The sequence below is a fragment of the Lithobates pipiens genome, unplaced genomic scaffold (genome assembly GCF_037356315.1).
Source record: "Lithobates pipiens isolate NorthernLeopardFrog02 unplaced genomic scaffold, aLitPip1_a1.2 Scaffold_8, whole genome shotgun sequence".
Taxonomy (NCBI): Eukaryota; Metazoa; Chordata; class Amphibia; order Anura; family Ranidae; genus Lithobates; species Lithobates pipiens.
This window is the reverse complement of record NW_027507903.1, coordinates 194659342-194681402: the sequence shown is the minus strand read 5'-3', so window position 1 is coordinate 194681402 and position 22061 is coordinate 194659342. Positions and strand designations below refer to the sequence as shown.

Below are 22061 nucleotides of genomic sequence, written 5' to 3'. Positions count from 1 at the left end.
ATAAACTGGGGGAAATCAGAACTGCTCCAGGTTGATGGCCTGAGGGATGTGACCGCATCAGGGATTCCACAAATGGAGGTAGTAGTGGCATTGAAATATCTAGGCATATATTTAACATCAGATGTTAGCCAATATGTGGATAGGAATGTGGGTCCGTTGTTGAGCAAATTTAAGAAGAACTGCGACGCCTGGAGTCGGCTTCCCCTGTCAGCGGCAGGCCGATGCAGTCTAATCAAGATGATATGGCTGCCACAATTGTTATACATACTGCATAACGCACCAGTTTGGATATGTAAGAAGTGGTTTAGAAAAATTGAAACTCTCTTCCGGGAGTTAATTTGGAAAAAGGGAAAGGCGAGAATTCGGCTGCAGGCGTTGCAGTTACCAACAGATAGAGGGGGAGCGGCGGTGCCCAGCCCTAGGAACTACTACCTAGCAGCACAGCTACAACACATGGTGGATAGCGATCAGAAAGAGGTGGGTAATTTAAATAGGGGGGGGAGGTTGATAGAAACCCCGCATGAAACCCTGACTGATGCTTTAGAGGCGAATTCCTTTAAGTATAAGGTCCCTACAATAGTAATGATGCGGAAAATATGGATAACGGTAAAAAAACGGACAGGATGCAGGGAATGGTCAGAATACACGCCCCTATGGGATAATAAGAACTTGCAGGAGGTATTGTCAGTAGGAAAAATTAATGTATGGGAGAGGAAAGGGATAACAAGACTGGGTCAACTATATGAGGATGGAACTCTGAAGTCATTTATGGACTTAAAAGAGGAATATAGCATACCCCAACAGACATTTTTCCGATATTTACAAATCAGGCATGCCCTGGAAGCACAATTTGGCTCCCAGACACCTGTACTGGACAGGACATCACTAGCACAGAAGATAAACTCGATGGATAAGTCCAGGGGGTTTATCTCGGCCATGTATGAATCATTATGTAAAAATCCTAATGGGGAAACCGACCTGGTTAAACAAAAGGAGAAATGGGAGGAAGACATAGGTGTAATGTCTGATGAACAGTGGAAGAGAGTATTGGAGCTTGGGCCACTAACCTCAATTTCCCCATCACAAAAAATATCGCATTTAATGTTGATACACCGAGCCTATTTTACCCCCAAAAAGCTGTTTAGGTTCGGTAAGAGGACAGATGCTAATTGTCCTAGATGTGGTGGCTTTGGAGACCTCATACACATGGTGTGGAGGTGTCCAAAGCTATTCCGGTACTGGGAGGAAATAGTTGAAACTATAAACAGAATATTTGGGACAAAGCTGGACCTAGATCCAGGTACATGTATACTGGGTTATAGGAGAAACCGGGGGGAAGGGTGGAATATAACAACTGTAGTTACACGATGTTTGTTTCAAGCGCGGAAGTTGATAGCGCAAAGGTGGCAGGCGACGGAAGCACCCCTATTGAGTGATTGGACCCAAGTTATCAATGAGCTGGTGTGGAAGGAAAGAACGGTATATATACGTAGGGGAAACCTCAAAGGGTTTGAGAAAATATGGGCCCCTTGGTGGAAGGGAATGGAGCACCCAATGGATTAATACTACTGCACGAGGATAGGAGTAGAAAGAGGTTAATACCTATTAATAGCTGAGTCCCGAAATAGTGACAGTTATGGAGACTGTGTGATGTTTAACTGGTATAGAGGTGGGATAGGGGGGTGGGGGAAGGAAGGGAGGGTTAGGGAGATAAGAAACTGGACATGTTAGATAGCAAACCTTATTGTATTATGTTTTTTTACTTGTGTTTTTATGAAGTGTACGGTTGTTTAAAATACATCTGGATATTGTTATGATAAATTGAAATAATAAATAAAGAGAAATTAATAAAAAAAAAAAAAAAAAAAAAAAAAAAAAATATTGCAAATTCCTTTTATATCCTTAAATTCTTAAATTTGTCAGGGAAGAAGTCACAAGGAAAACATGCAATCTGAAGTTGCTGAGCTCACCTTTGTAAAAATGCTATTTGTCTGGCTAATATTCTGCCCAAAGAAAAGTATGCAGATAAGCCCAATAACAGTCAGGCAAGCAGCATTTTCAGAAGGTCGCAATGGCAGTCCCTATACTTCTCTCACGGCATGTTTACTTTAATAGCAGACCGTAGACATTCAAGCTATTGTTTTGTTGGTTTATTTTATAGTCTTCTTTTCTTTTTCTCTTTTTTTAAGTCTGCAGTGGAGCAAAACCTAGAATGAAAAAACCTGCAAGTGAACAAAAAATGTGCATGTGAAACACTAAAATGCGCACTTAAGGGTTTTCTTTAGTCCAGTAGTTCTCAGCCTCAGTCCTTATGTACTCCTAATGGATCATGTTTTCAGGTTTTCCTTTACTTTGCACAGCTGCTTTAAATCAATGACCTGGTAGTGAAGGGCTATTTTATCTAAAGGGAAGTAACCAAAACATAGCCCGTTGGGGGTATTTGGGGACTGAGGTTGAGAACCACTGCTTTAGTCCAGCCCCCAAAGGAATAGGACCTCTACCGTGACCCCTGGAGTGCAAGGCTCCCGACGGGCACATAGGTTTACATGGTCTTCTTGGCCAGAAGCCCTGGCAGACCCCATTCTTCTAGGACAGCCAAAGCCATGCATCGGATACTAGAGCAGGAGAGGAAGAACCTGAGGGCCACACATCCTTACCCTAGACGTCGAGGCAAGCCCGAGCACTCGCACCCTTCATCGGTGAGAAAACACACACAAAATTGAAAGTAGTGACAAACAGTGGGAGAAAAATAAATAGAAAATAAAAAAAGTGGCCATGCAGATTGCGCACTGGCTAGACCTGATTTTGTAGTGTTATGTTACATACACTATTATTATTACGTTATGCAGTTTAAAAGTGTGCAATGTTATTTGTTTCCAGACCTCCAGGACATCACAGTCAACCAAGTGAGAACAATGGATTTTGTGTTTTCAATAATGTTGCTGTAGCTGCTAAATATGCCAAAAACAAATACAATCTTCAGAGGTAAATATTATTAATAGAATGTGTTATTATTATTCTTCAGTTGAAATAAAAAAAAAAAGAGCTGTAAATAAATAGTTATTAAACATTTATATACACTAACAGATACAGTGCCTTGCGAAAGTATTCGGCCCCCTTGAACTTTTCAACCTTTTGCCACATTTCAGGATTCAAACATAAAGATATAAAATTTTAATTTTTTGTGAAGAATCACCAACAAGTGGGACACAATTGTGAAGTGGAACGAAATCTATTGGATATTTTAAACTTTTTTAGCAAATAAAAAACTGAAAAGTGGTGCGTGCAAAATTAATCGGCCCCTTTACTTTTAGTGCAGCAAACTCACTCTAGAAGTTCAGCGAGGATCTCTGAATGATCCAATGTTGTCCTAAATGACTGATGGTGATAAATAGAATCCACCTGTGTGTAATCAAGTCTCTGTATAAATGCATCTGCTCTGTGATAGTCTCAGGGTTCTGTTGAAAGCGCAGAGAGCATCATGAAGACCAAGGAACACACCAGGCAGGTCCGTAATACTGTTGTGGAGAAGTTTAAAGCCGGATTTGTATACAAAAAGATTTTCCAAGCTTTAAACATCCCAAGGAGCACTGTGCAAGCGATCATTTTGAAATGGAAGGAGTATCAGACCACTGCAAATCTACCAAGACCTGGCCGTCCCTCTAAACTTTCAGCTCAGACAAGGAGAAGACTGATCAGAGATGCAGCCAAGAGGCCCATGATCACTCTGGATGAACTGCAGAGAACTACAGCTGAGGTGGGAGAGTCTGTCCATAGGATAACAATCAGTCGTACACTGCACAAATCTGGCCTTTATGGAAGAGTGGCAAGAAGAAAGCCGTTTCTCAAAGATATCCATAAAAAGTCTTGTCTAAAGTTTGCCACAAGCCACCTGGGAGACACACCAAACATGTGGAAGAAGGTGCTCTGGTCAGATGAAACCAAAATCAAACTTTTTGCCCACAATGCAAAACGATATGTTTGGCGTAAAAGCAACACAGCTCATCACCCTCAACACACCATCCCCACTGTCAAACATGGTGGTGGCAGCATCATGGTTTGGGCCTGCTTTTCTTCATCAGGGACAGGGAAGATGGTTAAAATTGAGGGGAAGATGGATGCAGCCAAATACAGGACCATTCTGGATGAAAACCTGTTGGAGTCTGCAAAAGACCTGAAACTGGGACGAAGATTTATCTTCCAACAAGACAATGATCCCAAACATACAGCAAAATCTACAAAGGAATGGTTCACAAATAAACGTATCCAGGTGTTAGAATGGCCAAGTCAAAGTCCAGACCTGAATCCAATCGAGAATCTGTGGAAAGAGCTGAAAACTGCTGTTCACAAACGCTCTCCATCCAACCTCACTGAGCTCCAGCTGTTTTGCAAGGAAGAATGGGCAAGAATTTCAGTCTCTCGATGTGCAAAACTGATAGAGACATACCCCAAGCGATTTGCAGCTGTAATCGCAGCAAAAGGTGGCTCTACAAAGTATTAACGCAAGGGGGGCGATTAATTTTGCACGCCCCACTTTTCATTTTTTTATTAGTTAAAAAAGTTTCAAAAATCCAATAGATTTCGTTCCACTTCACAATTGTGTCCCACTTGTTGGTGATTCTTCACAAAAAATAAAAATGTTATATCTTTATGTTTTGAAGCCTGAAATGTGGCAAAAGGTTGAAAAGTTCAAGGGGGGCGAATACTTTCGCAAGGCACTGTAAAATCTGCTAGTTAAAGATCTTTATGTCAACCTCCTCTTTAGCAGGTTGGTGTGCCTGGGTATCATCAATTCATAATGGTGTCTCTCTTGAATGGTTTGGACGTCCAACATTTTTCCCACCTTGGTCACTACTGATGCGACTCTGCTGTTATGTTGGAGGACCAGCATTTTCTTTCACATGTTGGAGGACCAGCATTTTCTTTATCCGTTGCTGGCAGGTGTTTTTTTTGTTTGATACGTATTATTGGAGTTTTTTTTTTTTGTCAGAGAATGGGCGCAGGAACGCATACCTGCCCTGCAGGGGATAGTGGAGTGTTGATGCATTGTGCATTCTGTGTCAAATAGTGGTTGTGGCCAAATTGCACCCACAGTGGAAGGGTTTTAAATGGGGCATTGTAAAATGAATTAATTGTATTGCACAGAGTGCTAGGGTTCAGGAGCGGGTTTGCACACAGGGTTCAGGAGTGCGCTACGCACATAGTTCAGGGTTCAATACAGAAAGGGTTAACGCATCTCAGGGAGTGAGCGTATGATGCCACATCCCAGATATTTCAAGAATAACGTAAGAAGGCTCACCTAAAATTAAGGGACTTTTAAGGCACCATACTAAGACTCAAGCCCCACACACACGATCAGAAATTCTGCCAGGAAAAGTCGGATGTGAGCTTTTGGTCAGAAATTCCAACCGTGTGTATGCTTCGTCTGACTTTTGCTGGCAGAATTCCAGCCAGTAAAAGATTGATAGCAGGTTCTCTCTTTTTCGGTCGGAAAAAGTTCCGATTGGAAATTCCGATTGTACAAATTCCAACGTGCAAAATTCCTACGCATGCTCGGAAACAATTTAACGCATGCTTGGAAGCATTGAAAGTAATTTTCTCGGCTCGATGTAGTGTTGTACGTCACCGCGTTCTTGACGGTCGAAAGTTCAGAGAACTTTTGTTTGACCGTGTGTATGCAAGAGAAGCTTGAGTGGAATTCCGTCAGAAAAACCATCCAAGTTTTTTCCGACGGTAAATCCGCTCATGTGTACGGAGCATAACAATACAGTTGAGTAAAACAATATTTATTCAATCCCATTAAAGTAAACAGTGGAATAATGCATAACAATTGCATTGAAGTTACAAATCTAATAATTCACCAAATACTAAAATCAATACAAATGCATAAATTAGATAAATAACGCTGGTTTTTTAAGCATACAGATATCGTCACGATTTAGATATAACTAGGGCTGAAACAACTAATCAGCATAATCGATAATAAAAATAGTTGACAACTATTTTCAAAAACGATTAGTTGATCAGCCAATTAGTTCATGTCAGAAAATACAGTGCAGCACACATACAGCTCAGTACACCCTCCATACATGTCAGTAAGCTTATGAATGTGTGAGGAGCAGTACCTCATGGGACATGTAGTCCTGGCAAGGAGAAGGAAGTGATTTAAACTGATTTTAAAGGCAGATGTTGTGTGTTTTTTTTTTTTTTTTTTTTACCTTGCTATAGTGGAACTCTAAATTATACTTTGCGACTTGCTATATGGGCACTCTGAAGACAGGAGGAGCAATAAGCACCGACAGGGCCCCCCCAGAAGAGGAAGTACGAGTACTGATACTTTTTCTCAAGTGCTCCCTGCAATAAATTACCAATGCCCATTTTTAATTTTGTGACAGTTTTTGTTTCAGACTAATGAAAAATTATTACTGTTTCTTTATAATTATGAAGAACGGTTCTTCTGTGGCTTTGAAATCGCGCTACTTCAGTGTGATTTTAAAGCTGCAGATCAGTGCGAATTGGACCTGTGACTTCATTTAACAGAAGTCTATGCAAGTCAATGGAATCACAAAAAAAGGTATTGGTTTTACTATCGGTGCATTTGCACAAGTGTATATGTTATATAGAAAGTTATGTCATGATATAACTGCCTTAGAGCCGGTTCACACAGCGGGCGATGCGAGGCGACACGACTCGCCTCGCCTCGCTCTCGCAAGTCGCCCCCGTTCTGTACAATGGAACCGTTCTGAGAGGAGCGACTCGAGTCGCTCCGACTCAGAAAAAAGGTTCCTGTACTACTTTTGGGTGACCTCGGGGCGACTTGCATTGACTTCTATACAGAAGTCATCTGCAAGTTGCCGCTGAGGTCGCGGCAGGTCGCGGCGAGGCAAGTCGGAGTCGCCTCGCCTGCAGTGTGAACCGGCCCTTAGGCTTACCACAGCATTTGACATATGTTTGTCAACCATATACAAACAAAAAATGTGGTGCTAAAATCTGTGTACATTAAAATAAAAGCATATACATGCCAAAACTCACAAGTGCATACAAATCAATAGAAAATAAAACGTTGCAACAAAATGAATAAATGTTGTAAATAAATAAGAGGGGTAATTGCATCAATGTGTAACTACTCCCAAGGTTGAATAAAGTGTCCCATAAAGTGCCAAATATTCAATGGGTGTCTATAGGAGTCACCAGGAACCAGACGGTAAGGTAAGTCTTCATGGATGTTTCCAAACGATAGGTGTTTTGAAACATCCATGAAGACAGTGAGAGCAGACACCTTGTACTGTACAGGAGGATCTGTCTGATGATTGCACACCACAGTGCAGATGGTACAGTGAGTCTCCAGTCCTGATGTCTGTTGATCTACACAGGGGTTGTCAATCATCCTTACCGTCTGGTTCTGGTCTTGGAGTTCGTCTTACCTTAGCGCAGGAGGTTGAGCGCTGAAAGCCTGTATGACACACTGCTGTAGGGTGGATGTGTCCAACGGTTTTGGTAAGAGTACCTAAATTTAAAGTAAAGTAAAGTCCACTTTGAGGTTAGTTCTGGCAAGTCTGTTCGAGTGTCAGCGTTTGACTACACAGAGACTCCTATAGACACCCATTGAATATTTGGCACTTTATGGGACACTTTATTCAACCTTGGGAGTAGTTGCACATTGATGTAATTACCCCTCTTATTTATTTACAACATTTATTCAGTTTTTGTTGCAACATTTTATGTACTGTTGACTTGTATGCACTTTTGAGTTTTGGCATGTATATGCTTTTATTTTAATGTACACAGATTTTAGCGCCACATTTTTTGTTTCTATATGATTTAGGACTTTGTTAGTTTGTATGTAGGCAGCTTTTTGTCTGTACTATTTTGGAGTATAGCGCAGTCTCTTTTTTTTTTTCTTTTTGTATGTTTGTCAACCGCTAGCTCTTGGGAAGATGGCATGCACAGTATCTCAATATCAATCCCCCAAAAAGGCAGAGCATAGGGGAAGTCAAGGGTTCAGGAGTGCGCTGTGCTCAGAGTTCTGGAGATCTGCTTATGTGTTTACAGGTGACAGTAGTGAGCATCCTGCCAGTGCCGGAGGTGGCAGAACTTATTTCTGCCATATTCCAGCTGAAAAACATCCCATCAATAAGAAATATGTGTATAATTCTCTTTACCATTTACATATCCTGTGCATTATATTTTCTTACAGTTAACATAGCAGCTCGCTATAGAAGCCACAAAGCACATAAACACATGTGAATATTGGTTTGGATCTTTTATCTGTCATTAAATTTTTTTCTTACAATTTGATATAGATTTTTCCCCTCCTGGCGATCCTTGGATCCTAACACCCTGAGGCAGGACAGACTTTCTGATCCTGTGATCACTGTGATTGGCTGTCTGAGAGCTCAGTCACTGTGCCAGGAATGCACAGCGAGCGTGTATTCCACAACAAAACCTCAGACGCCATGGATGCATAAGTGCGACATGTGGCCGGCACATACAGTATTGCATTACGTGTTTGGCAAGAAGTTAAAATGTCTGTTTGTAATCCCTTTACGTATCGTACTATAATACCCCAGTAGTCAGTAGGCTAGTAGCCAAATTCATAGTTTTACTTTCCCAGACTGGACTTTTTCCCTGTCTTCAAGGCTAAACAACTGCTATTATATTGTTCAGTGAGGCTTACAGTAGCCATGACATTATGAAATGAATGTCAGCCCTCACAAAGTGAAACTAAATCACAGGGAGAGCTTACAAGTCTTTTCTAGTAAATAAAAGTAATAGCAATCATCCTCCGATGTCCATAGCAAGACCTGTAAAGTAAAACCTTTGTTTGAGAGTAATGCCCCATAAACACGGTCATGTTGTCAGAAAATCCGACCGTGTGTGGGCTCTATCGGACTTTTTCCGTCAGATTTTCAGACACACAAAGTTTGAGAGCAGGATCTAAATTTTTCTGACAAAATCCGATCGCATAAATTCCGATCGTGTGTAAACAGTTCCGATGGACAAAGTGCCACGCATGCTTAGCATAAAGTAAGAAACGAAAGCTATTGGCTACTGGCCCGTTTATAGTCCTGATGTATGTGTTTGACGTCGCCTCGTTCAGAACGATTGGAAATTCCGATAACTTTGTGCGACTGCGTGTATGCAAGACAAGTTTTGGCCAAAATCCGTCGGGAAAAAATCTGAAGAATTTTGTGGTCGGAATGTCCGACCGTGTGTATGGGGCATAACTTGGTTAGAGAGCGTTTTGCAATACAAGCAAAATTTTTTAATAAATTTAGATTTTATAGACAAGCGATGTCTTTATACAAGTAGTGTCATGTCACATCTGAGTATAAAAGAGGAGAGAGGCGCCTCTAATGCCGCGTACACACAATGGGAATTTCGGACAGCAAAAGACAGATGAGAGCTTTTCATCGGAAAATGCGACCGTGTGCATGCTCCATCGGAATTTAGCTGGCTAGATTCCCGCCAGCAAAAATTTGATAGCATGTTCTCAATTTTCCCTAAGGAAAAACTTTCTATCGGAAATTCCGATCGCGTGTATGCAATTGCGACGCACAAAAACTCACGCATGCTCAGATTCAACTACGAAATGGAAGCTATTGGCTACTAGGTATTGAACTTCCTTTTTCTAGTCCCATCGTATGTTTTGTACGTCACCGCGTTCTTGGCGGTTGGAATTTGGTGTGTATGCAAGACAGCTTGAGCGGAATTCCGTCGGGAAAACCATCAGACCTTTTTCCGACCATAATTCCGATCTCGTGTACATGGTATAAGTGTAGCAATATGGTTACATTTAATGAAGGTACAACATTTAGCAACCCATTGCTACACTTAGAGGCGCCTCTCTTCTCTTTAATACTCTAAAGCTCCTGCTGGATTTTGCTTCTAATCACCTTGTGGAGGCTTTCATTTGTAGATGGACATACACAACCTGGTCACATTGCTATAATCTTTTTATATGGACTATAAACTGAAGGACCTATGGATAAATGGTTGTGGAAGGAATCATTTGAGTTTCCATTATTTCTTATGGGAAAATGTGCTTTTATATACAAGTGCTTTGGATTACAAGCATGTTTCTGGAACGACTTATGCTCGCAAACCAAGGTTTTACTGTATTTTTAATTGTAAAAGTTTTTAAAAATGGAGTACCAATTTTACTTTAACCACTTTAGGATTTAGAACAAGAGAGAAGGATCTGAATCCCCCTGCCACTATTACTGGCAATTACTAGCTTTCAAAATGACAACTGATAATTGCTTTGTTATGCACAGCAGGAGCGTCTGCCAAATGCAGTGTAATAACATTTGTATCATTTGCATATAGTCTGCAAGTGTCATTACGTAAATATAATGAATCAGTGCATTGTTTCATTGCATTTACTATTTCATTCCTATGTAGACAAAATAAGATCGGAAAGCAAAGTGATATCACCTAATGCAGGGTTTCTCATCCTTTTTGGAGCCAAGGCAACCTTTAAAATTATGCAAAATTTAGAGGCACCGCTAATGGTTTTAGATATTGCAATGGCATCCACACAGACACTCAACATTAGAGATGTTTATTCCTTGCGCAGCAAATACACTTTTGCACACTGGTACTGACTAATATTCCAGCATTTGTGCTCACTCATTTTCTCTCCCCCCCCCCCCCATGCTGCTAACGCGACCCTAGTGCTGACAGAGGGGTGAGGGTTCAAACAAGGATGCTGTCCAGGTGAAAGACGTCCTTCTTTCTCAACTAATGGCATCAGTAGTCAGGGCGCTGGTGGCTGTCTCACATGGCGTACAAGGTTGCAATGTTGTACAATGAAAACCTATGGCTTTGTGTAACAAAAAGACAGGCTGGATCTACCAGAGAGCTGATCAGTAGTTGGTCAGCTGCTGGTTTTCCAGTATGCTTATCCGACAGAAACCAGCCAAACATCTGACTTCTGTTGGACAGACCGACATACACACGGGCCGAACGTCGGCCATTTTGTTTTGAAACTGAAAATGTATCCCGACCTTAGGCCCATGTGCATCCGGCTTTACTGTCCTGGGGATAACCCACATTCTGGGATTTTATTAATCTCTCAGTGATAAGAGTAAAGGTGACAAATAGGGAGAATCTCCTTGATGGGGTTTGCCTTTCATTATATTTTAACCACTTCCCACCCGGCCAATGCATATATACGGCCGGGTGGGAGCCGTCTACTCCTGATAGGACGTTCCTGAACGTCATTCAGAAGTAGCGGGATCGCGCGCGCGCGTGCCCGCGCAGCGGCGCGATCCCGATGTGCTCGTGTCACCCGGACACGGCACATCTGAGATCGGCAGGAGGGCTCTGTGATTGGCCCTCCTGATCACATGATGGCCGTGTCCAATCACGGCCGTCATGTGATGTAAACAAACAGCCGGTTGCTAGGCAATCGGCTCTCCTCTCCTCACACGGAAGTCATCGCTGAGGAGAGGAGAGCAGAACGCTGCAGCCGGCTGATGATCAGTGAGTATGGGCTGCTTTTTACAGCTTTTTACTCACTGATCATCAGTCTAGTGTCAACACACAACACACCACACAGTACAAACACAGTCCCCACATATGTCCCCAAACCACAGATGTCCCCAAAACATACATGTCCCCAAATAATAAAAACACATGTCCCTAATAATAAAAACCATGTCCCCCACATATGTCCCACTAAAATCACATGTCCCAATGATTATCTACACACATATGTACGTGATCACCTGCACACATATGTACATGATCATTTGCGTACATATGTCCGTGATCACACAAACCAATTATTATATAGTTTACGGAATTTTTTTACCAAAAACATGTAGCAGAATACATTTTGGCTTAAATTTATGACAAAATTTGATTTTATTGGATTTCTTTTCAAATAGAAAAAAGAAAATGTTGTTTTTTTTCCAAATTTCCGCTTTTTTTGCGCTTATATCGCAAAAAATAAAAAACGGAGTCGTGAATAAATAACACCAAAATAAAGCTCTATTTGTGCGAACAAAATGATAACAATTTCATTTGGGTACAGTGTAGCATGACCGCGCAATTGTCACTGAAAGCGCGAGAGCGATGAAAGCTGAAAATTGGGCTGGGAAGGAAGGGGGTGAAAGTGCCCTGTATTGTAGTGGTTAAAGAAACCTGTCAAGTTAAAACCTTTTTTCATTTATAGTGCAAAAAAAAATTCATTTGCAAAGGACTTCATCCTCTACTTTTTGTTGTACCAGGAAAATTGTTTTGGTGTCTTTTTTTAACAGGATCATTTATAGAATAAAATGTATACTATTTAAAAAAATAAAAAAGGGCAAAATCTGGTGCAGCTCTGCATAGAAACCAGCTTCCAGGATTTATTGTGAAAGCTTAATTAACTACTTGCCTACTGGGCACTTTTACCCCCTTCCTGCCCAGGCCAATTTTCAGCTATCATTGCTGTCGCAGTTTGAAAGACAATTAATGCAACGCTGTACCCACGTGAAATGTTTATAATTTTTTGAGACAGAGCTTTCTTTTGGTGGTGTTTAATCATCACTGGGTTTTTTATTTTCTGGTAAAAAAAAAAACTAAAAAAGACTAAACCTTAAGAAAAACTTTTTTTTTTCCCCCAAAAATTTCTGTTATAAAATTTTGTAAATAAGTCGTTTTTCTCCTGCACTGATGTGCGCTCTGTAGACGGCACAGATGAGGTGCCACTGATTATGATTATTATTATTATTATCGATTTATATAGCGCCAACAGTTTATGCAGCGCTTTACAATGTATAGGGGGGACAACACAATTACAGTACAATACAAAAGGTACAGGAGGGCCCTGCTCGTAGAGCTTACATTCTAAAGGGAGGGGGTGGTGGTACAAAAGGTAATAGCTTTTACTGATAGGCGGTACTGACTGGCATCACTAATGGGCACTGTTTGGGCTGCACACATAATCAGGGCACTGAGATCTCTGCGAGGAAATACCGCTGATCGGCTCTCCTCTCCTCACACACTGTCACTGTGAAGAAAGAAATGCCAATAACCGTCATTTCCTTCTTTACATTTGATCAGCTGCAATTGGACACAGCTGATCACATGGGTAAAGCGCCTCGTCATCAGCTCTTTACTGAGATCAGTGATATGCCATGTCCCAGGAACAGAGCACACCACTGATCATCATGCTGTAGGCGCACAAGCGACGAGAGTGGGACAACATGTGAACAATAGAGCGGTCACCCGCCTGTCATTTGTCAATATGGCGAATGGGAGGTGGTTTAAGTGGTTGTAAAGGCTCAAGGTTTTTTACATTCATACATTCTGTGCATAAAAGTAAAAAACCTTCTGTGTGCAGCAGCCCCCCCCCAATACTCAAGCCCAATCTTCATCCAGCACTGTGAATGGGAGCCTCGGCTCTCCTTGGTCTCTCCCTCCTCATAGACTGAGACAGCAGCAGGAGCCAGCTCCCACTATTGTCAATTACATCCAGTAACCCAAAGAGGAGAGAGCAGGGCCAAGCTGTGATCTCTGTGTGAATAGACGCACAGAGCTGCGGTTTAGGAGCAAACCTGCTTGGGTGTCCCTGTAGCAAGCTGCTTGCTTTGGGGGCACATCACAAGGGAAAGCCAGAAACCCCGGCTGGGAACCTGAGAAGAGGACTGTAAGTATGGCATGTTATTTTTAAAATATAAAAACTGTCTTTTAATATCACTTTAATTGAACAAGCTGAAGTAAGTGCCGATTGGTTACCATACAGCTGCGCCAGATTCTAAGTGCTCTAGTTTTAGTAAATCTCCACCTATGTGTTTATTAATAAGTAATGACAAAAGTATACTGTTATGTGACTTGTTCTGAAACAGGTTTTTTTTTTGTTTTTTTAATCTAACTATACAATTTTGTTACAGAATTTTGATTGTTGACTGGGACATTCACCATGGACAAGGGATCCAGTACATCTTTGAAGATGATCCAAGGTGCATGCTAAGTATTGTAATCCTATCTTCTACTATCAAATAAGAATAATAATAGAAGGGTTGATCACACTTATAAGCAACAGGCATTTAGCTTTATAAATAATGCATTCCCAACTCATAAAATACTACTGTTTCAACTTCTTTTCTCCCTAAATAAACTGGATTTTAATTATGTGAGTGCTTTTATAGTTTTAATAATAGTTTAGTTAAGTGCTATGAGTCCCGGTCAGAGTCCCGGTCAGAGTCCCGGTCAGAGTCCCGGTCAGAGTCCCGGTCAGAGTCCCGGTCAGAGTCCCGGTCAGAGTCCCGGTCAGAGTCCCGGTCACCCTCAGGGAAAATTATATTTTTTTTTTCATGGACCATGTGTTTATTGATCACTAGGTCCTATAAAATAGGGCGAGAGCACAACTGGTGATTGCTAGGAGTGGAGCACATTGGTGAATCTTCAGTGTTGGTTGGAGCTGCACAGAGGATTGATGATTTTGATTGAAAATCACAGTTGAATATATTTGAATATAGGAGTGTATTGGACGTTTATGCATTTTTTGGTTTTGGGTGAAGTAGTACACAGGATAAGAAGATAACTGTTACTCACATTGGACATTACATGGGTGTGGTGTGTGGACACGATTATTGGTGGTTTTTATTTTATAATATTTTTAATACAGCTGCAGAGATGATATTTTGTCACCATTATTGTCTTACCTTTCTCATTAAAGTTACTTCACCATCAGTAATAATTGCAAACAGCATTTTGTGGTGGGGAATTCTAGAAGTGTTTTTTTTTTTTTTTTTAGTTCATTCTGCTAATATGAATCTAGAGCACAACACCCCGTGTAATGATTTATTGGCCTTATTTTGACTGTACCTCATTTGTACTGTAGTGTCCTTTACTTTTCCTGGCATCGCTATGAACATGGATCATTCTGGCCAAATCTACGTGAGTCGGATTATGATTTTATTGGAAAAGACAAAGGAACAGGGTACAATATAAATCTTCCATGGAACAAGGTACAAAGTTCAGGGTTCTTTTACAAATGTTATTCCTGTTGAAAATTGATCATAATATAAACTAAAGAACAAAGTGCACAATTTCAACAATAGTAGATGTGTTAAGAGCATTTCCGTTTCTGCAATTGAGTTAAATTCATTCAAGCCATTTATGGCTCCCTAAACAAAGTCATGTCTAATGCACTGCGCATAGCCAAATATTACAGTTTCTTACATGTAGAATGTGTAGTTTTGCTTTCGACAGCCTGTGCTGAAATAATTTTGTCCTCCTTTGTTTGATATGTAAACGGATTAAACTTTAACCACTTTAACCCCTGGAAGATTTTACCCCCTTAATAACCAGGCCATTTTTTACGATATGACACTGCATTAATTTACCTGACAATTGCAAAGCTGCACCCAAACAAAATTAATGTCCTTTTTTTTTTCTCACAAATAGAGCTTTTTTGTTGGTATTTGATCACCTTATTTTTTGCGCTATAAACAAAAAAAAGTGTCAATTTTGAAAAAAAAAACAACAAATATTATTTTTTACTTTCTGCTATAAAACATATCCAGTAAAAAAATGTAAAAAGACAAATTACTTCATTAATTTAGGCCAATATGTATTCAGTTACATATTTTTTGTAAAAAAAATCCCAATAAATGTATATTGATTGGTTTTGTGCAAAAGGAAATTTTGAAATTTTTATTCATTTTTTACTAGTAATGGCGGCGATCAGCATTTTTTAGGTGGACTAAGACATTGCAGCGGACAAATCGGACACCTAACTAACGCTTTTTTTTTCTTTTCTTTTTTTTGGGGACCAGTGACACAAATATAGTGATCAGTGCTAAAAATATGCACTGTTACTGTACTAATGACACTGGCAGGGAAGGGGTTAACATCAGAAGCGATCAAAGGGTTAAGTGTGTCCCTAGGGGATGCTTTCTTACTCTGTGGGGGCTGCTCTGACTGAGAGAAGATAGAACACTGATCTACTAGTAATGGCGGCGATCAGCATTTTTTAGGTGGACTAAGACATTGCAGCGGACAAATCGGACACCTAACTAACGCTTTTTTTTTCTTTTCTTTTTTTTGGGGACCAGTGACACAAATATAGTGATCAGTGCTAAAAATATGCACTGTTACTGTACTAATGACACTGGCAGGGAAGGGGTTAACATCAGAAGCGATCAAAGGGTTAAGTGTGTCCCTAGGGGATGCTTTCTTACTCTGTGGGGGCTGCTCTGACTGAGAGAAGATAGAACACTGATCTCCATCTTCTCCCCTGTGAGAACGACGAACTGCCTCGTTTACATAGCCTTTCTGGCACTCCTGGGAACAGTCCCGGGTGGCCGGCGGACATGGGGTGTGCCGGACCTGGTGATTTTGAAAAAAAAAACAACAAATATTATTTTTTACTTTCTGCTATAAAACATATCCAGTAAAAAAATGTAAAAAGACAAATTACTTCATTAATTTAGGCCAATATGTATTCAGTTACATATTTTTTGTAAAAAAAAATCCCAATAAATGTATATTGATTGGTTTTGTGCAAAAGGAAATTTTGAAATTTTTATTCATTTTTTACTAGTAATGGCGGCGATCAGCATTTTTTAGGTGGACTAAGACATTGCAGCGGACAAATCGGACACCTAACTAACGCTTTTTTTTTCTTTTCTTTTTTTTGGGGACCAGTGACACAAATATAGTGATCAGTGCTAAAAATATGCACTGTTACTGTACTAATGACACTGGCAGGGAAGGGGTTAACATCAGAAGCGATCAAAGGGTTAAGTGTGTCCCTAGGGGATGCTTTCTTACTCTGTGGGGGCTGCTCTGACTGAGAGAAGATAGAACACTGATCTCCATCTTCTCCCCTGTGAGAACGACGAACTGCCTCGTTTACATAGCCTTTCTGGCACTCCTGGGAACAGTCCCGGGTGGCCGGCGGACATGGGGTGTGCCGGACCTGGTGATTAGCATCCCCTTCCCAATCAGCACGTGATCGCGCCTCTGGGGGCATGGGCCACCCCCAGTATCTATTGCATGAAATGATGTACAAGTAAGTGATTTCACGCAATAGAACCAGCCTGCTGCAGTAAATATGTGATAGGTGGCTGGCACGTGGTTAAAGGGCAGACTTAAATCTGACTGAAGTCGTGATGTTGCACAACCAATCTTACGTTGAAGTATTAAAATAGTATTAAAGGCAAAACTTTTTTCTAATTTTAGATCGAGTAAGAGAGGGTTATAACCCCTGTTCAATGTTTGATTTTTTTTTGCCATCTGTGTTCCACTGGGGAGATTTACCTTCACTTCTGTCCCATAGATAAAAAAGGAAGTGAGAGGAAATCCCTATTAAGGGAATCCCTTGGGGGCTCCCAGGTCACCAGAACTAATGTTCCCCATTAGAAGATTTTACCTATATTACTTTTCTGGGGACAACATGTGGGTTTTCCTTTTTTCGCTTTCAATGATAATGGTAAACAGAACAAATAGAGAGGATGAGTTTCCCTAATGGGGGCACAGAAAGCAATAAAAACCTGACAAGTGTTCTAATCCCTCTCCAGTCTCTCCAAAACTAAAAAAAAACTTTTACCTTTAGTTATACTTGGCTATCAGTTCTTTGTCAGTCTGTATAATTTAAAATTACATTTACATTTTTTGTTTTCTTTTAACCATGATTTTCAGATTGGCATGAGTAATGGCGATTATATTGCAGCTTTTTTCCATGTGCTTCTTCCTTTAGCATTTGAGGTAAGTTATGTGATAAGTGTTTTGAAAATGGCTCCTAGTGTATTCATTTAAAACATAGCTGCTCCTTTAAGAAAGTATAAAGACTGAACCGTATAAAAAAAAAAAAAATCCAATGTAAAGGTTTTGGCATTAAAAACATACAAACTAAAAGTGAAAAGGCATATGGTGATTACAAAAGCAAATAAATATATAAAGTCCAAAGTGACAATCCCAACACCATAAATGAAATCTTCTGGTTTGATGTTCCTGCAAATAAAAGCTTCACCACGAGTGCTCATGAGGATGATGGCAACTCACCAAAGGTGTCTAACCACTTTTTACAGTAGGTCAAAATGCGCTTAAATTAAATGGACCAGAGGAATCCTAGGTAGGCATCTCCACTATGTGACACCCTCCAGATGGCGGCTGAGGATGTAAGTGAACAGACTCCACGAAGGACAAACTGAGGTGTCCACAACATGTGCAGGTGGATATATTAGAATTGCGGTGGCGTGCGATCCATGCCTCGTTCTGGTTATACCAAAGGATGTCACATAGAGGACCCGAAAATGACGAGTCTGCGCTTCTACGTACGTTTCACCCTTAACTGCCATTTTCTGTTTGCTTTTATAATGCACAAAGGGGTGTAATTGGCTAGGATGCCCAAGCATGGAGATTGGGGACAAAAAAATCTATCTCTTTCTCAAATATCATCCCATGCCACACACATCTCCTCTCCGAAACTCGGGAGTCCCTCAAGGCTCTCCGTTGTCACCCGTTCTCTTCAACATTTACATTCGCCCACTCCTTCAAATCATCAGATGCTCAGATCTCTGCTTCCACTCTTACGCTGACGACACGCAACTTTATTTCCGGATCAATGGGAAAAAAGATCACCAACAACAACTTGAAAACTGCCTCAAATCAATAGAGGACTGGATGACCACCAACTCCCTCCAGCTGAACCAATCAAAGACATAGCTTCTTATCTTACACCCAAATCATAAGCCCGCAACCAAAACCTCCTGGTCTCCACCAACCGTCTTTGGGCAGACTATCTCCCCAAAGACCAAAGCGAAGAGTCTCGGGGTTATTTTAGACGCACAAATGTCAATGGATGCGCAAATAGGAGCAGTAGTCAGTCGATCTCACCATCTGCTGCGCATGCTTCGCAGACTCATCCCTTTTATCCCAAAGAATGACAAAGCAGTGGTAGTTGGAACAATCATTAATTCACGACTGGACTACGCAAACTCGCTTTACATAGGATTACCACAATATCAACTTGCGCGATTACAACTGATCCAAAACACGGCGGCAAGGCTGATAACAGGAAAAAAACCCTGGGAATCCATTTCTCCTTCACTGAGGAGCTTACATTGGCTAACCGTAAAAAATCGGATCACGTTCAAGACCCTTTGCCTCACCCACAAATGCGTGCATAGAGAAGCTCCGCAATACCTAATGGAGAAAATAAATCATTACACACCAAACCGCAGTCTTCGATCAGCCAACAAAAACCTCCTCCTCGTGCCCAAAGCCCGGTATAAATCCAAGGGGGATCGGAGATTCGCTGTCCAAGGGCCTCGGCTATGGAATGCTCTACCAATAAACATCCGCCTGGAAGAAAATCACCTGGCTTTTAGGAAAAAACTCAAGACCTTCCTCTTTTAGCAGATGATCAAAGCTCGCCACAGCGCCTAGAGGCGATTCAGTTCGCATTGTGCGCTATATAAGTATTTCATTCATTCATTCATTCACATCTACTAAACAATTGCATCTGACAATGATGGCTATACATTCATTAAAAAAATCACTAGTTAAAAATAAAACTAGTTTAAAATGACATAGATCTCTAATATAACACCCCCCCCCCCATTACAAACATGGTTTCCTAGATTGGGTAAACCATGTGTGGACAAAAACAGTCTGTGGCTCCTTCTAGTGGGGGAATTAAAATACCATACGTTCGATTTTGAAGTAGAAATTGTGATGATATTACAATGCGATGGCAAAAATTAATAAAAAAATAAAATAAAAAATAAAAATAGTTATTTATGAAAAGGGAGAGAATAGAGGTGGGCTCTGACCCCATTAAACCACATGGGGTATTACTGCATGTGACAAACCAAAATTGAGGAAATTCGATGAGATTTTTCATACATGGTAGGCCCATTACATAATGGCAAACATATGACATGTCCATGAGGTTTGTATTACTGAGTGTCTGCTATGATCACTAACCTCCAGTCAAAACTCATAAAATTCACCACATGACTTCAGCATGCCCAATCATGCTGAGGTGTGGAGTAGCCAATAGTGGGAGAGCTGAAGAAGAAAGGAGGAGGTGATCTGAAGTACACAGAAAGCCTCTCTCAGGGTTGTGCATGAGATATGTAAATCACCTGTCACTCACAGCAAGGGGGAGAACTAACTACAGATGACATAAAATCCTATACCAGGGATATGCAATTAGCGGACCTCCAGCTGTTTCAGAACTACAAGTGCCATGAGGCATAGCAAGACTCTGACAGCCACAGGCATGACACCGAGGCAGAGGCATGATGGGACTTGTAGTTTTTCAACAGCTGGAGGTCCGCTAATTGCATATCCCTGTCCTATACTGTACAAGCCTTAAAAAAAATATATATATATTTTCGGGTTTACATTTTATATATTTTCATATATTACAATATATATATTTTCGGGTTTACATCCACTTAAAGAGCTTAAAACAATAAACAATATTTACCTGCAATTTTTTTTTTTTGATGAATTGGACTTAATTTACCATATTCAATAATTTATGCAAACGAGTCACGTGACCATGAGTGGTGCAGATAGACCTGGAATAGGTCCTTCTGATTTGTTGCACTAAAAACTTTGTGGATTTGTAGGGCATTTTATTTACATGTTTAACAGATTTACATTTTTTATAGCTTTATATAATGACATATAGCATCTTTGAAAATTCCATGCAGTGAAATAATACCAAAGTTCTTTATATTTTTAGTTTAATCCTGAACTTGTTTTGGTGTCAGCTGGATATGATTCAGGATTTGGAGACCCTGAGGTATGTATGTTCTGCATAATAATGCTTTAGAAAAATGTATATTTTTAATTCTGTCATAAAAAAAAACTGATAAGGCTTTGATAGAAGCAGCCATTCTCTTAAAGTGATTCTAAAAGACAATATCCTTACCTTTCCACACATGACTGTGCTGTAACATGTATATATGTGCTCTGTATGTCCTGGAGATGTATTATCTTATTGTACAGTTCCTCTTTCCTAAGTTTGCAATAGACATCTTTCTGATCTAATAAAAATAACAAACCATTGCTCCATGTAATGGTTTTGAACAGAGCAGCCCCAATTTTCTTTTGGGGTCCCCCACTGTCAGTCTTGGCTCCTTACATCTGCTGAGTGCCCCCCAATAGCAAGTGTGTGTGCACACAGGACCGTGGCTCGCCCCCCCCCCCCCCCCCCCAATTAGATCACTGGCTGTGACTGACAGCAGGGGGAGCCAATGAGGAGATAGAGAGCTGCTGCTTTCATGCACATTGCTGGACCGAGATGGAGCTCAGGTACTATAAATATGAGGCGGGGGGGGGGGGTGGACCCAGAAGTTTTTTGACCTTAATGCATTGGGGTAAAAGAAACGTTGAACCCTTTAGAACCACTTTAAGTGCTGCATAGCTGTTTAAGAGCAATGACTTGGTGAATCTTAGTTGGTTATCATGGCTATAGAACTGGCATGCAGCACTTAGTCCAGTAGATGACTGCTTCAGTCAGAGCCTAGCACACAGATGTTTTGGTATGTGACAAACTGCCATTCTTTAATTTCATGTTTTTTGTATTCATAAGTGCGGAGATAAGGTTATCACTGTGTTATTGAACATAGATGGTGTACACTTCTGTTCTTACAGGGACTAATGCGTGCAACCCCGGAGTGTTTTTCCCACCTCACTCATCTGCTTATGCATGTTGGCCATGGAAAACTATGTGCTGTCCTTGAGGTAAATACTTAACAACATTTTACTGTGTCTGCATCATTACTAGCATACTAATTGATTTAGCATTTTGCCAAATGATGTATTTGTTATTAAATACTTAAAAGCTTATGCAAACCCAAAAACAAAGCTGTAATCTTTTGCAATTTACCACTCCTTGGCTGTGGTGGCTGCATTGGTTTACTTTTTTAAGCTTTCTTTTCTTTTTTTTTTATCTGGTGATTCTATTAGTAATACACTTCCAGTCTTAAGCCCGGTACACACTTAGTGTTTTTTCGCTCAACCCCGCTGGTTAAACGAAAAAAAAAAACTGTCCGCTGTACTAACCATGCAAGGTTAGTTCAGCTATCCCCTCGGCTGCTGGT

At 40.7% G+C, this 22061-nt stretch overlaps 1 protein-coding gene across 2 annotated transcripts in view; it reads left to right on the top strand.

Moving 5' to 3' along the window:
* Positions 1 to 22061, top strand: part of HDAC10 (histone deacetylase 10) — a 79173-nt gene that overhangs the window by 21324 nt on the left and 35788 nt on the right. For both annotated transcript variants that reach the window (XM_077472869.1, XM_077472870.1), the window contains exons 6-11: positions 2881 to 2985; positions 13884 to 13952; positions 14837 to 14963; positions 17641 to 17706; positions 20699 to 20758; positions 21613 to 21702. In XM_077472869.1, coding sequence (XP_077328995.1) covers positions 2881 to 2985; positions 13884 to 13952; positions 14837 to 14963; positions 17641 to 17706; positions 20699 to 20758; positions 21613 to 21702 — 517 coding nt within the window. The remainder of the gene's footprint in view (positions 1 to 2880; positions 2986 to 13883; positions 13953 to 14836; positions 14964 to 17640; positions 17707 to 20698; positions 20759 to 21612; positions 21703 to 22061) is intronic.